The sequence below is a fragment of the Aquarana catesbeiana genome, linkage group LG01 (assembly GCF_042186555.1).
Source record: "Aquarana catesbeiana isolate 2022-GZ linkage group LG01, ASM4218655v1, whole genome shotgun sequence".
NCBI lineage: Eukaryota > Metazoa > Chordata > Amphibia > Anura > Ranidae > Aquarana > Aquarana catesbeiana.
This window is the reverse complement of record NC_133324.1, coordinates 944,659,587-944,675,013: the sequence shown is the minus strand read 5'-3', so window position 1 is coordinate 944,675,013 and position 15,427 is coordinate 944,659,587. Positions and strand designations below refer to the sequence as shown.

The following is a 15,427-nucleotide window of genomic DNA, read 5'->3' as shown; positions in this document are numbered from 1 at the left end:
GATACAGTGGCACCTAGTAAAGGGTCAGTTCATTTCAAAAGTATGCCCATTGGTGATTCAAATCTATAAACAATTGAAATGTTATTTTTTAAGTAGATGCCCTGTACTGATGTGACTTTTAATAAACTAGGATATCCAGCAGTGTCATACTTACAGGAGTGGTAGATGATGAAGGCTATGTAGGGCAGGGTAAATGCCATCAGGTAAACCACAGCAAAGATAATTAAGGCCCATACTGTCTGAATAATTATTTTACCATCTGGAAAACAGAATTAAGAATATAGTAAGAGAAAATGGGTGAAAATTACACTAAGTTCCATTAACACATGAAGAGTTTGCATTTAAAAGGATCTGAACACAAGTGAAGATTTGCATTCCTTTAGGGAACATCTCGAAAGGTAATTGTCAAAGCATGTTGACCTTTTGCCATTAATTTCTCCTTAAAAAGAGCTGTGCCTACTGCAGTCCTTTCAAGTAGAGTTCATAGCAACCTCAAGGTACCTCCAGAGGTTGCTAGAGGTTTCTTGAGCAATGAGTAACTTCTGCCTTTCAGATAAGTTCACACTGACATAAATAAACCACTTTAGCTATGGGTAAGGTAGGATTCTTCCCATTGATCACAAACGTAGGGAGCATTCTTTCAATTCTGTGAGCTGTACATATGATAATTGTTAGCATAAAATAAAGAAATGCAAAATGACTATGATGTAAGATTTGAATACCTTCAGTATTATTTTGTATGTTTATCCAGCAATACTTGTTAGGGTTTAATCATTGCTGGTCATTATGCATTTGAATTCTATAGATATTACATTGCCTGCAAAAATCCCTGATGAAGGAGACAGCATGCATCCCTGAAACGCGTTGGGTTCGGGAAGCTATATATTTTTTTTGCATTTTTTGTATATGTGCATCCACAGTTATGTGCAATATTTTATATGTGTTCCTTAATAAATACTTTATATTTTTCTACTATTGTCTGTTCATATGGTATTGCCTTTAAAGTCCCACCCCTAGGGGTTTTTTTCTGTTTCTTTATCACAGATTGACACTTTATATAACGTGATTTGTAATTAATAAATAATTTAATGAATAAGGTATTCATTCAGTGACATGCCTCACACAAAATGCCATTCCTTTCTCTTTTCTGTTGTGTTAACAAAGTGTTAATAAAATCCAGTTCTCCAAAGGTGAATGAAGAAGGATTCTTTACACCCAGACAGTGCACACTCACCCCACTCACTAGCCGCTTTTAAGACTAAAAGCTATTAAGACTCCAAAATGGAGGCTTGGCTGCGCCTTATCCCAATATCTCTATGGGATAGATGGAAGCCATGAGCCAGGATTCCTTAATGGACAAAACCAAGCAAACAGGATGATCCATAATCAACCGCTACGACCCAAGATGGAAGTATAACTAGATTTTGTTAACACTTAAATGTTTATATGAACTTTTTTTTTTTGCACTGATGCACTTTTTCTCCTGGACTTTATGGATTGTTTATGGACTTTTTTATTACTTGCACACGTTTTAATTTACATTTTTTTTTCACTTGATTGTATGATTATTACAATGATCTTGTGCACTTTCTAAGGATAGAGCAACACATTTTTTGTTTTTATGTTTTATTTATTACTCATGTGGATATACTGTGAGTGCAGCTATCGCAGATATATTATATAGGGTATATATTGTCTTGTTAGATTGTGACACAATTATTTGTATGGTGACACTTTTGCCTAACTTGTTTCCAAGATTTAAAGCTTTTTTTATTGTCTGAAGATGGTCTTTAACCACTTCAATACCGGGCAATTTCACCCTTTTCCTGCCAAGGCTAATTTTTAGCTTTCAGTGCTGTCGCACTTTCAATTACAACACTGTACCCATATGAAATTGTTAGCATTTTATTGAGACAGATAAAGCTTTCTTTTGGTAGTATTTTATGACCACTGGGTTTTTTATTTTTTTGCTAAACGAATGAAAACAGACCGAAAATTGTGAAGAAAAAAAAATTCTTAGTTTGTTTAAAATTTTACAAATAAGTTTTTTTTTTTCTTCATTGATGTGTGCTGATGAGGCTGCACTGATGGGCACTGATGATGCTCCTTGTCCAGGAGGAGGAGATTTTAGCCTGAAGGGCTGCTGCCCTTCAGGGCAGTCCAGGTGCACTTTTCTACTGCTTATCAAGGTCCCAGCTGGCTAACTGGGGGGGCCTATTCTACTGAAATCCTCTGGAGTTGACTGAAGGACTTCTTTTGGGGATCTGGTCTGGAGAATTCAGATGAATTATCTTTGGAAGATATTGGAAGGAGGCATCCAATTAATCAAGGATTGTAGTGAGTACAGACCTCTATGTGAGATCCCTGCGACTGAGTTCTTCTGATGATATCCTTCTTGGATCAGAGTCAGCTTGTACTGAAAAGTGGACATTGTTCATGGTGTCCTTGTGTAAGTCAGCCCACCATTTGCTGCCACAAGGACTGTACTCAGGATCGTTAGAATGAAGGCAGGTGTCCTCAAGTTATTACTTAACTGCTTGCTGGAGTATCCCACAGTTACTAGACATGGTAATGTAGACAAAGACTCACCCAAGCTCTACCGCATGTTTATAGGATGATGAGCTGAATAATGGTGCTTAGGACATTGTGTCCCATACATCAAAATTGCAAAAAAGAATGTTGGCAACTCGATTGCTTCTTCTTAAATCTTTATTGAGCACACACTGCAGTGGGACAACAAAACGCTAACATGTTTTGGCAAAAGCCTTCCTCATGCCATGAGGAAGGCTTTTGCCGAAACATGTTAGCGCTTTGATATCGCACTGCTGTTTGTGCTCAATAAAGATTTAAGAAGAAGCAATCGATTTGCCGGCATTCTTTTTTGCAGTTACTAGACATGTTCACTTCGTTTTGTTTTGAATAAATATTCGGGAGAATTTTTCATTATTCAGAGATTCGGATATATCTGAATACCCTAATTACAGTATAAACAAAATTTACTGAATGCTCTGAATAACGAAATGAAACTCAGAATTTTCGAAATTCAAATTGAAATAGGAATCAAATTTTACATCGAACTCCAGTCGAATTCTAACTGTAAACATATTTCTGAAATCAAAGACTGTGTGTGTTATTAGAGTACCATTTCGAAATTATTACGTTTTTGTTAAGCCAAAGGTGATTTATTTTCTTAAGGACCGCCCCACGTACATGTACTGTGGCAGGGCGGCCCTTAAAGGGGGTTTAAAGCTTCATGGTTTATCCCCTTTAATGCATTAAGGTTGAAAAACCTCCTGTCATGTACCAGCCCCCCCAAAGCCCCACTTATACTTACCTGAACCCTGTCTTTCTCCGGGCCGGGAATGAGCACACCAGCTCTAGCTGGTGCCTCGTGTACTGATTGGATTGATTGATAGCAGTGCAGCCATTGGCTCCCGCTGCTGTCAATCAAATCCAATGACGCGGGTGGCGGGGGGGCGGGGCCGAGTCCTGCTTTATGTGGCAGGACTCAGGAGCGTGGACGCACGGGTGTCCACCAAGGAGAGCACTACTCCGACGCGGGCACTCAATGCGGGGAGGCGCAACCAGCGCTAATGAAGGGCTCCAGAAAAGGAGGATCGGAGCCACTCTGTGCAAAACGAACTGCACAGTGAAGGTAAGTATGATATTAAAAAAAAAAAAAAAAACACACCACAAGGGTTTAGTAACCCTTTAAGCTCAAAATCACATACCTTAATGTGATTTCTTTCTTGGGGTCTCAGGCCCTGTGATTGGACCCGGTGTCCGCCAGGAACCCACCGATAGTTCCAGAGGCAGACAGAATGGCAGTCTGACTATGTAAACAAGGCAGATCACCGTTCTGTCGGAGGGGAAGATGGAGAAGCTAAGCAGGAGCACAGATCTCTGTGTTCACCCACTCAAAGCATCCCACGCAGTTAGAAAGCACCCCCAGGGAACACATTTTACTCTTTCATCCTGCTGATGTTAACCCCTTCCCTACTAGTGTCATTAGTACAGTGACAGTTCCTTTTTGTAGCACTGATCACTGTATTGGTGTCACTGGTCCCCAAAAAGTGTCATTTAGTGTCAGATATGTCCGCCGAAAAAAAAACGCTGATTGCCGCCAAGTCCATAAATGTATCCCATAGTTTGTAGACGCTATAACTTTTGCGCAAATCAATCAACATACACTTATTGGGATTTTTTAATCAAAAACATGTTGCGGAATACATATTGGCCTAAACTGATGAAGAAATTCTATTTTCTACATTTTTTATTGGATATGTTTTATAGCACATTTTTTTTTTCAAAATTGTCGGTCATTTTTTGTTTATAGCGCAAAAAAATAAAAACTGCAGAGATGATTAAATGACATCAAAAGAAAGCTCTATTTGTGGGGGATAAAAAGGACAATTTTGTTGGGGTACAATGTCGCAGTTGCCAGTTAAAGCGACGCAGTGCCGTATCGCAAAAAATGACCTGGTCATGACAGGGTTAACCTTCTGGAGCTGAAGAGGTTAAAGAGTCATTGTAATCATTTGGTGAAGATTTTTCTTTTGTTTGTTCACTTTGCTGCTTTCGACCCCCCCCCCCAAAAAAAAATCTAAAGTTTTCAATTTGTCCGATTCAAAAAATGTATCGATTCAAACGTTTTGGATCGAAAAAATTAGTAAATTCAAAGAAAATTTGAAAAAGCCACAAAACGTATTCCGAATACGAATGCTGAATATGAATTGAACTTGAATTTAAATAGCTTTTTTTTCTTTTTTTTTTTTTTTTCCTCTGGTTCCTTCAGCCTATCAATTAAGGGGAGTGGTTAATTGCTCACAGGTGCCTATTTAACTGGGTGTAGAGCTCAGTCTGAGCGTGCTCAGTCTTTGGCTGTGGAACTTTGTGTAAGTGGAACTTGGTATAAGTGGGAGTTAAAAAACTAGAGTTATAGAGTGAATAAGTCTTGCTTGTTGATTGCTGGGTTTGCTGGGGTGCATTTTTGGGGCTTTTCCTTTTAGTTTTTCATTTGCCTTTTTCTGTCACTTTTTAACCACTTCAATACCAGGCACTTAGACACCTTCCCGCCCAGACCAATTTTCAGCTTTCAGCGCTGTCGCAATTTGAATGACAATTGCGCGGTCATGCTACACTGTACCCAAACAAATTTTTTATCATTTTGTTCCCACAAATAGAGCTTTCTTTTGGTGGTATTTGATCACCTCTGCGGTTTTTATTTTTTGCGCAACAAATAAAAAAAGACCGAAAATTTTGAAAAAAAACACGTTTTTCTTTGTTTCTGTTAAAACTTTTTGTAAATAAATACGTTTTCTTCTTCAATGATGGGCACTGATATGGCTGCACTGACGGGCACTGATACGGCGGCACTGATGGGCACAGATGAGGTGGCACCGATGAGGTGGCACTGATGAGGTGGCACTGACGGGCACTGATGATGGGCACTGATAGGCGGCACTGATGGGCACTGATAGGTGGCACTGATGGGCACTGATAGGTGACACTGGTATGCGGCACTGATGGGCACTCATAGGTGGCACGGATGGGCACTTATAGGCGGCACTGATGGGCACTCATAGGTGGCATTGATGGGCACTCGTAGGTGGCATTGATGGTTACTTATGGGTGGCACTGATAGTTGGCACAGATGGGCACGGATGGGCACTGATAGATGGGCACTGATGGGCACGGATGGGCACTGACAGGTGGCATGAATGGACACTGATGGGTGGCACTGATGGCATTGCTTATTTGCAGTGATGCCCCTAAGGGTGGCATTGCTGGGCATCACTGCAACATAATTGTGCCAATCAGTGCCCTGTGGGCACTGATTGGCACAGATTTGGCACACTGGGCACATGTGGATGGCCATGGGGTACATACCTGGCCATCCACATGTTGCCCCTTCCCTGGTGGTCCTAGTGGCGATCCCTGGTGGTCCAGTGTGGTGATCTGCGGGGGGGCTGCGCTGATAAACAATCAGCGCAGACCCCCCCTGCCAGGAGAGCCGCCGATCGGCTCTCCTCTACTTGCGTCTGTCAGACGCGAGTGAGGAAGAGCCGATCAACGGCTCTTCCTATTGACAGCGTGATCAGCCGTGATTGGACACGGCTGATCACGTGGTAAAGAGCCTCCGGTGGCGCGCTGCGGCATTTTATCCTGCTGGATGTCATATGACGTCCAGTCAGGATAACAGAACCACTTCCTGGACGTCAATCCGCTATAGGGCGGGCGGGAATTGGTTAAATAGCTTTTTTTTCTTTTTTTTCTTTTTTTTTTTTTTTTTCTCTGGTTCCTTCAGCCTTTCAATTAAGGGGTGTGGTTAATTGCTCACAGGTGCCTATTTAACTGGGTGTAGAGCTCAGTCTGAGCGTGCTCAGTCTTTGGCTGTGGAACTTTGTGTAAGTGGAACTTGGTATAAGTGGGAGTTAAAAAACTAGAGTTTAAAACAGGAGGTTATAACAGGGGTCATAGTACCTGTGTAGTGTTAGTATCTGAGTGTTTTCGAAGTAGTGTGTGTGGATCGTTAGTACTTGTGTATTGTGTACTGTATACTTGAGTATTGCGAGTGCACGTAGGTCTGCGACTGTTCTGCGATTGCACGTAGGTCTGTGAGTACCTGTGTATTGTCTTGTTGTGTACCTGTGTATTGTCTTGAGTATTAGTGCCAGGAAGCTAGCTGTTAGGTAATTTGGACAGGGTAAAATCCCCAAATCCTCACTAAATTTAATAGGTACGATGCCCGGCGGGTGTGGAGAGGCGACTCTTTGTACATCTTGCCGCATGTATGCGTTCCTTGATCATCCGATCGAGGGTGAATACTGCTGTGCAAAATGTAAGCACATTGTTTCCCTGGAAGCCCAGGTTCTGAATCTGGGGAAGCAACTGTCAGCACTGAGAAGTCCCTCCATACTAAAGGTGAGCCAGGAATGTACACGGCAGGTGCCGGCAGGGGCCAGCACAGAGGCGGGTGGAGACAAAGAGGCGCAGGCACTAGCAAAGAGTAGATGGGTGACAGTCAGGAGGGGTAGAGGGGGAAGTGCCAGAGAGGCCGATCCAGGACTGGAGCATCCCAATAAGTACGCTCCATTGAGTGTCATTGGTGAAACCAGTCAGGGACCAGCACTGCTGGAGATGAGGGACTCTCCTAGCTGCCAGGGAAAGAACTCCTCCAGTGAGAGTGGGGGGGCAGCAAAGGGAAAGGAAAGACAGATTCTGGTGGTAGGGGACTCAATTCTTAGAAGGACAGAGAGGGCAATCTGTAACCAAGACCTGAAGCGCCGAACAGTATGTTGTCTACCGGGCGCTCGGGTTCGGCACATCACGGATCTTGTGGACAGATTACTGGGAGGGGCTGGGGAAGACCCGGCTGTCATGGTGCACGTTGGCACCAATGACAAAGTCAGAGGCAGATGGAGTGTCCTAAAGAACGATTTTAGGGACTTAGGTGCTAAATTGAGGAAAAGGACCTCCAAGGTAGTATTCTCAGGAATACTACCGGTACATCAAGCCACACCAGAAAGGCAGAGGGAGATTAGGGAAGTAAACAATTGGCTGAAGAGCTGGTGTAGTAAGGAGGGGTTTGGGTTCCTGGAGGACTGGGCTGACTTCTCAGTTGGTAACCGGTACTATAGAAGGGACAGACTGCACCTAAATGAGGAGGGTGCAGATCTGCTGGGAATGAAGATGGCCAAAAAGTTAGAGGGGTTTTTAAACTAGGCGATGGGGGGGAGGGTCCAGAGACAGTGATAGCCAGCGCGGATGATATTCCAGAGGGTAGTGTTGGGGGCATTAGTGGTAGGTTAACCAAAGCACAAAAACACAAGGTAAGTATAGTAGCAAGTCCTAGTTGCAATTTTGAAACACCCAATACGAGGACAATATGCGACCGGTCTAAACTATGTGGCATGTTCACCAATGCCAGGAGCATGGCAGACAAGATGGGTGAACTAGAGATACTGTTGTACAAGGAGGATTTGGATTTTGTGGGAATTTCAGAGACCTCGTTCAACAGCTCTCATGATTGGCTGGCAAACATTCAAGGGTATACCCTATACCGCAAGAATAGAGAGGGTAAAAAAGGGGGAGGGGTATACCTATATATCAAGAATAATGTACAAGCGAATGTGAGAGATGACATCACTAAGGGAGCTAGAGAGGAGGTGGAATCCTTATGGGTAGAGCTCCAAAGGGATGAAGCTAAGGGGAAAATAATACTGGGAGTATGCTATAGGCCCCCTAACCTGAAGGAGGAAGTGGAGACGGATCTCCTATCACAAATTGGATTAGCAGCAAGGATGGGAAGTGTTATCATAATGGGGGATTTTAATTATCCAGACATAGACTGGGCGGAGGGAACCGCACATTCATTTAAGGCTCGCCAGTTCCTTAATGTCTTGCAGGACAATTTTATGGGTCAGATGGTAGACGCACCAACTAGAAATAAAACATTACTGGATCTACTGATTACCAACAATACAGACCTGATCACAGATGTGGAAATACGGGGCAATTTAGGTAACAGCGATCACAGGTTAATTAGTTTCAGTATAAATCACACAAATAGGAAACATAAAGGGAATACAAAGACACTGAATTTCAAAAGAGCCAACTTCCCTAAACTACAAACCTTGCTAAAAGGCATAAATTGGGATAAAATATTAGGAACAAAGAATACGGAGGAGAGATGGGTTTGCTTTAAGAGCATAGTAAACAAGGGCATTAGCCAATGTATCCCATTGGGTAATAAATTTAAAAGAGCGAACAAAAATCCTGGATGGCTTAACTCCAATGTAAAAATGCATATAAAAGCAAAGGAGAAGGCCTTCAAAAAATACAAGGTTGAGGGATCATCCTCAGCATTCAGACTTTATAAAGAATGCAATAAGAAATGTAAGGGTGCAATTAGGACGGCTAAGATAGAACATGAAAGACACATAGCGGAGGAGAACAAAAAAAATCCCAAGAAATTCTTTAAGTATGTAAACAGTAAAAAATGGAGGACAGACCATATTGGCCCCATAAAGAACGAGGAAGGACATCTGGTTACAAAGGATGGGGAGATGGCGAAGGTATTGAATTTATTCTTCTCCTCAGTCTTCACGAGTGAATCGGGGGGCTTCAGTAACCAAAACTGCAGTGTTTATCCTCATGACACAACACAGGAAGCACCTCCATGGTTAACAGAGGACGGAATTAAAATTAGACTTGAGAAACTTAACATTAATAAATCACCGGGACCAGATGGCTTGCATCCGAGGGTACTTAGGGAACTCAGTCAGGTGATTGCCAGACCGTTGTTCCTAATTTTTACAGTCTATTGACTGGAATGGTACCAGCTGATTGGAGAAAAGCCAATGTAGCACCAATATTTAAAAAGGGCCCAAAAAACATCCCTGGGAATTACAGACCAGTTAGCCTAACATCAATAGTATGTAAAATCTTGGAGGGGATGATAAGGGACTATATACAAGATTTTAGTAATAAGAACGATATCATTAGCAGTAATCAGCATGGATTCATGAAGAATCGTTCTTGCCAAACCAATCTATTAACCTTCTATGAGGAGGTGAGTTGCCATCTAGATAAAGGAAGGCCCGTAGATGTGGTGTATCTGGATTTTGCAAAAGCATTTGACACAGTTCCCCATAAACGTTTACTGTACAAAATAGGGTCCATTGGCATGGACCATAGGGTGAGTACCTGGATTGAAAACTGGCTACAAGGGCGTGTTCAGAGGGTGGTGATAAATGGGGAGTACTCAGAATGGTCAGGGGTGGGTAGTGGGGTTCCCCAGGGTTCTGTGCTGGGACCAATCCTATTTAATTTGTTTATAAACGATCTAGAGGATGGGATAAACAGTTCAATCTCTGTATTTGCAGACAATACTAAGCTAAGCAGGGCAATAACTTCTCCGCAGGATGTGGAAACCTTGCAAAAAGACCTGAACAAATTAATGGGGTGGGCGACTACATGGCAAATGAGGTTCAATGTAGAAAAATGTAAAATAATGCATTTGGGTGGCAAAAATATGAATGCAATCTATACACTGGGGGGAGAACCTCTGGGGGAATCTAGGATGGAAAAGGACCTGGGGGTCCTAGTAGATGATAGGCTCAGCAATGGCATGCAATGCCAAGCTGCTGCTAATAAGGCAAACAGAATATTGGCATGTATTAAAAGGGGGATCAACTCCAGAGATAAAACGATAATTCTCCCGCTCTACAAGACTCTGGTCCGGCCGCACCTGGAGTATGCTGTCCAGTTCTGGGCACCAGTCCTCAGGAAGGATGTACTGGAAATGGAGCGAGTACAAAGAAGGGCAACAAAGCTAATAAAGGGTCTGGAGGATCTTAGTTATGAGGAAAGGTTGCGAGCGTTGAACTTATTCTCTCTGGAGAAGAGACGCTTGAGAGGGGATATGATTTCAATTTACAAATACTGTACTGGTGACCCCACAATAGGGATAAAACTTTTTCGCAGAAGAGAGTTTAATAAGACTCGGGGCCACTCATTACAATTAGAAGAAAAGAGGTTTAACCTTAAACTACGTAGAGGGTTCTTTACTGTAAGAGCGGTAAGGATGTGGAATTCCCTTCCACAGGCGGTGGTCTCAGCGGGGAGCATTGATAGCTTCAAGAAACTATTAGATAATCACCTGAATGACCGCAATATACAGGGATATGTAATGTAATACTGACACATAATCACACACATAGGTTGGACTTGATGGACGTGTGTCTTTTTTCAACCTCACCTACTATGTAACTATGTATATATGTAACTATATGTAACTATGAATCGACAGAATTTAACGAAAATAAATAACTAGATTAACGAATCTAAACGAAACACAACACATTTTTTTTGGTCATGCACATGTCCAATGGTTACCCTTGCACCCATCCAAGTTTAATTTTTTTTTTTTTAAATAAAGTATTACAAAGAATAACCCTTGATTGATCATTGAGCTGTAGTAGGGACTGAGATTGCACGCCCAGAGGCGTATCTAGTGAAAATGGCGCCTATGGCAATCACTGAAACTGCACCCCTGTCAAAACAATTTTTATATCACTGTTTCCCTACATCAGTGACCCCCTGCAGATTATTTTCAGCAGATGGCAGCGCAGGGCAGTCTGTCTATGGCGTGGAGCATGCACTGGCCTCAAGTTTCTGGTGCAGTCCAGGGCTGTGCAGGAATGAATCCTCTTTGACTCCCACTCCCCCTACTTGCAGTATGTTTCAAATTTGTGGAAAAGGCACCTTTGTGTCTCCATCGCTGAACAGTGTGCACCAGGTCAGCCGACCACCCAGACCCCAACCCATTCCGAGTCGTCAGCGGACCACCCCGCCCTCCTTCCGAGCCAAGCCGAGCCATCAGCGGACCGCCCCGCTCTCCACCCAAGCTAATCTGTCAGCGGACCACCCCGCCCTCCACCCGAGCCATGCCATCAGCGAATTGCTCTGCCCTCAACCCAAGCTGATCTGTCAGCGGACCGCCCTGCCCTCCTCCTGTGCCATCGGCGGACTGCCCCACCCTCCACCCAAGCTGATCTGTCAGCGGACCGCCCCGGCCTCCAGCCAAGCCATGCCATCAGCGAATCGCCTCGCCCTCCACCTGAGCTGATCTGTCAGCGGACCGCCCTGCCCTCCTCCTGAGCCATGCCGAGCCTAGCCGAGACATCAGCAGACTGCCTCGCTCTCCCCCCGAGCTGATCTGTCAGCAGACCGCCTTCCTCCAGAGCTTTGCCGTGCCTAGCCGAGCCATCAGAGGACCGCCCCGCCCTCCACCCGAGCTGATCTGTCAGCAGACCATCCCGCCCTCCACCCGAGCCATGCCATCAGCGTATCGCCTCGCCCTCCACCCGAGCGGATCTGTCAGCAGAACTCCCGCCCCCCTCCTGAGCCAAAGATTTAGGCAAACAAAGCAGCCTGGAGAGAGGAGGGGGGGGATTGGGGACTCAGCTGCATGACAGAGAATCGGGAACGAGAGCAAAGCTCCTGTTTTTTTTTTGCACAAACAAAACTTTGCATTCACGAGCACCCCCTTCATATGGCGCCCATGGCAATTGCCATATGTGCCATACCCTGGATACGCTACTGTGAACCCCTGGCTGCTAGAAAACCTACTGGGGAAAGAGCTTTGGGACTAAATCAGCGGCTCCTGTGGAGGTAGCGCTACTTTGCATGTAAAAGAGAATCTATCAAATGATTCCATCAGGAACTTATACTAGCTGTATGAAAAATACATTTTATTATTTTAAAAAGAATTCACTACTGCATTAAATGGTGATGTTGAGCTTCAAATATAGTAATATGAACTAATGACTTACGGGTCAGGTGAAAAGCAATTACCACGAATCCTGTAAAGCTGAATTGCAGGAGGATCGCCAGTCCAAGCTTCAGTTTTTCATTAAAACAGTCTGATTTAACACCTGAATGACAAAGGTGAGCCATATTATTAGATTGCATGACATGTTGCATCTGTTGTAATACCCCTTTTCTCTGTGTTTTCCAAAAGAAACGCCATCATCTTACCCATTCTGAGCTAAGTGACAATGTCTTTGTAAAGCTGAGTGCCCCCTGCACCTCTCACATCCCAGTTATACCCCCTCCTGACAGCACTCCTTCACCACACCTGCCCCCATTTTCACATAGCAAACAATTGTGCTGCAAGGTTGAAAATAACCTGCTAAGCTATTTCTAGACTTGCCGGGCTTCACACATTTGTTGCACAATTGCAGCAAGTCCACATCGCATGACTCCAGGTCAACTTTCTTTGCAAACATTCTGCAAGTTCTGGTTCAGTTATGTTGTGCAATAGTCATCCCACCACAGGGGGTCACTGTGGCAGAATTTGCATGCTGTAGACTTGCAGAGCTCTTGCTGTAGACTCACCACTACAACTTTGCTCTTGCTAGAGACTTGCCACGCATATTTGCTACAAATTGGAAAAGTGTCACCTAGAACTTGTGCTTCAAATGCTCTGCAAGTATACAAATTGCCAGTGAAAATGTGCAGCAAGTTAACAGACTTAGGGCTGGTTCACAACATAGAAACGCAGTCCAGATGCGCTCTGAATGCATTTATGCATGCGCATTTTTGACGCATTTTTGATGCTTTCCAGTACTTTTTTCTTCACCTTAAATGGGGACATGAGGTTTGGGAACCTGGTCCCCAGCCAAGGTTCACCAGGGGCAAGGGAGCAAGTGGACTATATCGGTACAGTGTAGGAAAAGTTTAAGTGGAACATTATTATTATTATTATTATAATACAAGATTTATATAGCGCCAACAGTTTACGCAGCGCTTTACAATGTAAGGGGGACAACACAATTACAGTACAATACAAAAGGTACAGGAGGGCCCGGCTCGTAGAGCTTACATTCTAAAGAGAGGGGGTGGTGGTACAAAAGGTAATAGATGCAAAGAATGATTTGATGGGGGTGGAACATAAAGACAATCGTAAAAAATTAGGAAAATGTATTAGTACAGATTACATAACAATAAAACTAAAACAGGGGTGACTTGGTCATACATAGTACTTCAACTAATAAGCGCTTTGGAGCCTCCTCCAGGTCTGACCTCCAACTGGCCGGAGGAGGCTCCAAAGCGCTTATTTCTTAGATAGGCACTTGAGACTAGTGTATCTATGAGACTTTGGGGGTTATTTACCAAAGGCAACTCCACTTTGCACTGAAAGTGTACTTGGAAGTGCAGTCACTCTAAATCTAAGGGGTAGATCTGAAATGAGGGGAAGCTCTGCTGATTTTATCATCCAATCATGTGCAAGCTAAAATGCTGTTTTTTATTTTCCTTGCATGTCCCCCTCGGATCTACAGCGACTGCACTTCCAAGTGCACTTTCAGTGCAAAGTGGATTTTCCCTTAGTAAATAACCCCCTTTGGTGTCTCATGCATTCCATCTAACACTCTCTCTTCATCGCCACCATCGGTATTTACTAACCATTTTTACCTGTGGGACGTCTTCCTCCGGGATCCAATACTGTGGTTTTTTGTCATCTAGACTCCAGCCCACTGACTTGTTAATTTCCCCCAGTCGCCACTGGGTACACCTTGCGCTCCAACTGCACCGGGACTTAGATGTATTTCCTGATGAAGTGGTTCACCCCGCGAAACTAGTTGAAGTACTATATATGACCAAGTCACCCCTGTTTTAATGTTATTGTTACGTAGTCTGTACTAATACATTTTTGTAATTTTTTTTTTACGATTGTCTTTATATTCCATTTATACTTTTCCTACACTGTACCGATATAGTCCACTTGCTCCCTTGCCCCTGGTGAACCTTGGCTGGGGACCAGGTTCCCAAACCTCTATTCCACTAAACTTTGGAGGATGGTACAATTTGTCGCTTTAAATTTTTATATCTAAGGTTATGATTTTTAGAGGCCACCCATTTTCTTTTAAATGGGGACATGTGTGTTCTTCCGGTGCGTTTTTGGTGCGTTTTCGGTGCATGCCAGTGCATTTTTGATGTGTTTTACCACATTCCAGCACAGTTCAGTTCAGAAAAAATGCAGCACGTTCTACTTCATTTTCTGGAACCGGAACCCCCTGGGACTGACAGCACTGGCGTGAACTATGTCATTGGAAACCATAAGACCTACTATCCATGCGTTTCTTAAGCAGAAAAAATATTCACTGGACTGCATGTGGCGTGAGCCAGCCCTTACAATTCAACGCTGCCACAAATTTGTGGCAAGTTATCCTTGCTATCTGGGGTTGTAGTTGGCAACAATATCATATTTTTTCCTTCCTTCCTGTGACCTCTTTCCTTCAGATCTAGCAGCCAATCTGTAGGCTCAAGCTCCAGGATCACATGACCAAGGGAGTGACATCACTGCTCCTGATACATACCCACAATACGAGTTTATTTATAAAAGAATTGTTTTGTGAATGTCACAAGCATTCATGCAGCTGTCAAGAGTAATCCCCGTAATTAGCCTCATATGTGTATTTGCTATAGTTGTCAGCTCCATCTAGTGGCCATAAAGTAGTATTTTTTTGTGATTGAGGCATTTCAGGACAATACGGCATTACGGCCACTAGACGGAGCTGATGATCATGGAAAAACAATCAATAATGAAATAAAACTTACATTTAAATGATAAAATATGGAAAGCAACCAGGATTGCTGTGCAGGAAACGGCTAGACCAAACCAAACCAAATTGTTCAAAATTCCTGTAAAAAAGGTAAAACAGTAGCAATGAGATTATTTGCCAAAATTGCTGGTTTCTGCCTCCCTTCTTTTATAGCTTCCAAAATCACTTTCCTGGCCCTTTAACTTCTGAAATATACAGAATATATTTTGAATCTGACCTCCCCTTCAGTCTTGTACAGTTATACCAGTGTTCTGTCAAAAGAGCCAACTCGTCAAAATCTCCAATGACGTCACTTC

At 43.4% G+C, this 15,427-nt stretch overlaps 1 protein-coding gene across 1 annotated transcript in view; it reads right to left on the bottom strand.

The window, feature by feature from the left end:
- The window catches only part of LOC141121133 (uncharacterized), a 45,015-nt gene that overhangs the window by 4,687 nt on the left and 24,901 nt on the right, over window positions 1–15,427 (bottom strand). The window contains exons 5-7 of the mRNA XM_073611064.1: window positions 15,127–15,210; window positions 12,339–12,440; window positions 155–259 (exon numbers count right to left, since the gene is read on the bottom strand). Of these exons, the coding sequence (XP_073467165.1) occupies window positions 155–259; window positions 12,339–12,440; window positions 15,127–15,210 (291 nt within the window). The remainder of the gene's footprint in view (window positions 1–154; window positions 260–12,338; window positions 12,441–15,126; window positions 15,211–15,427) is intronic.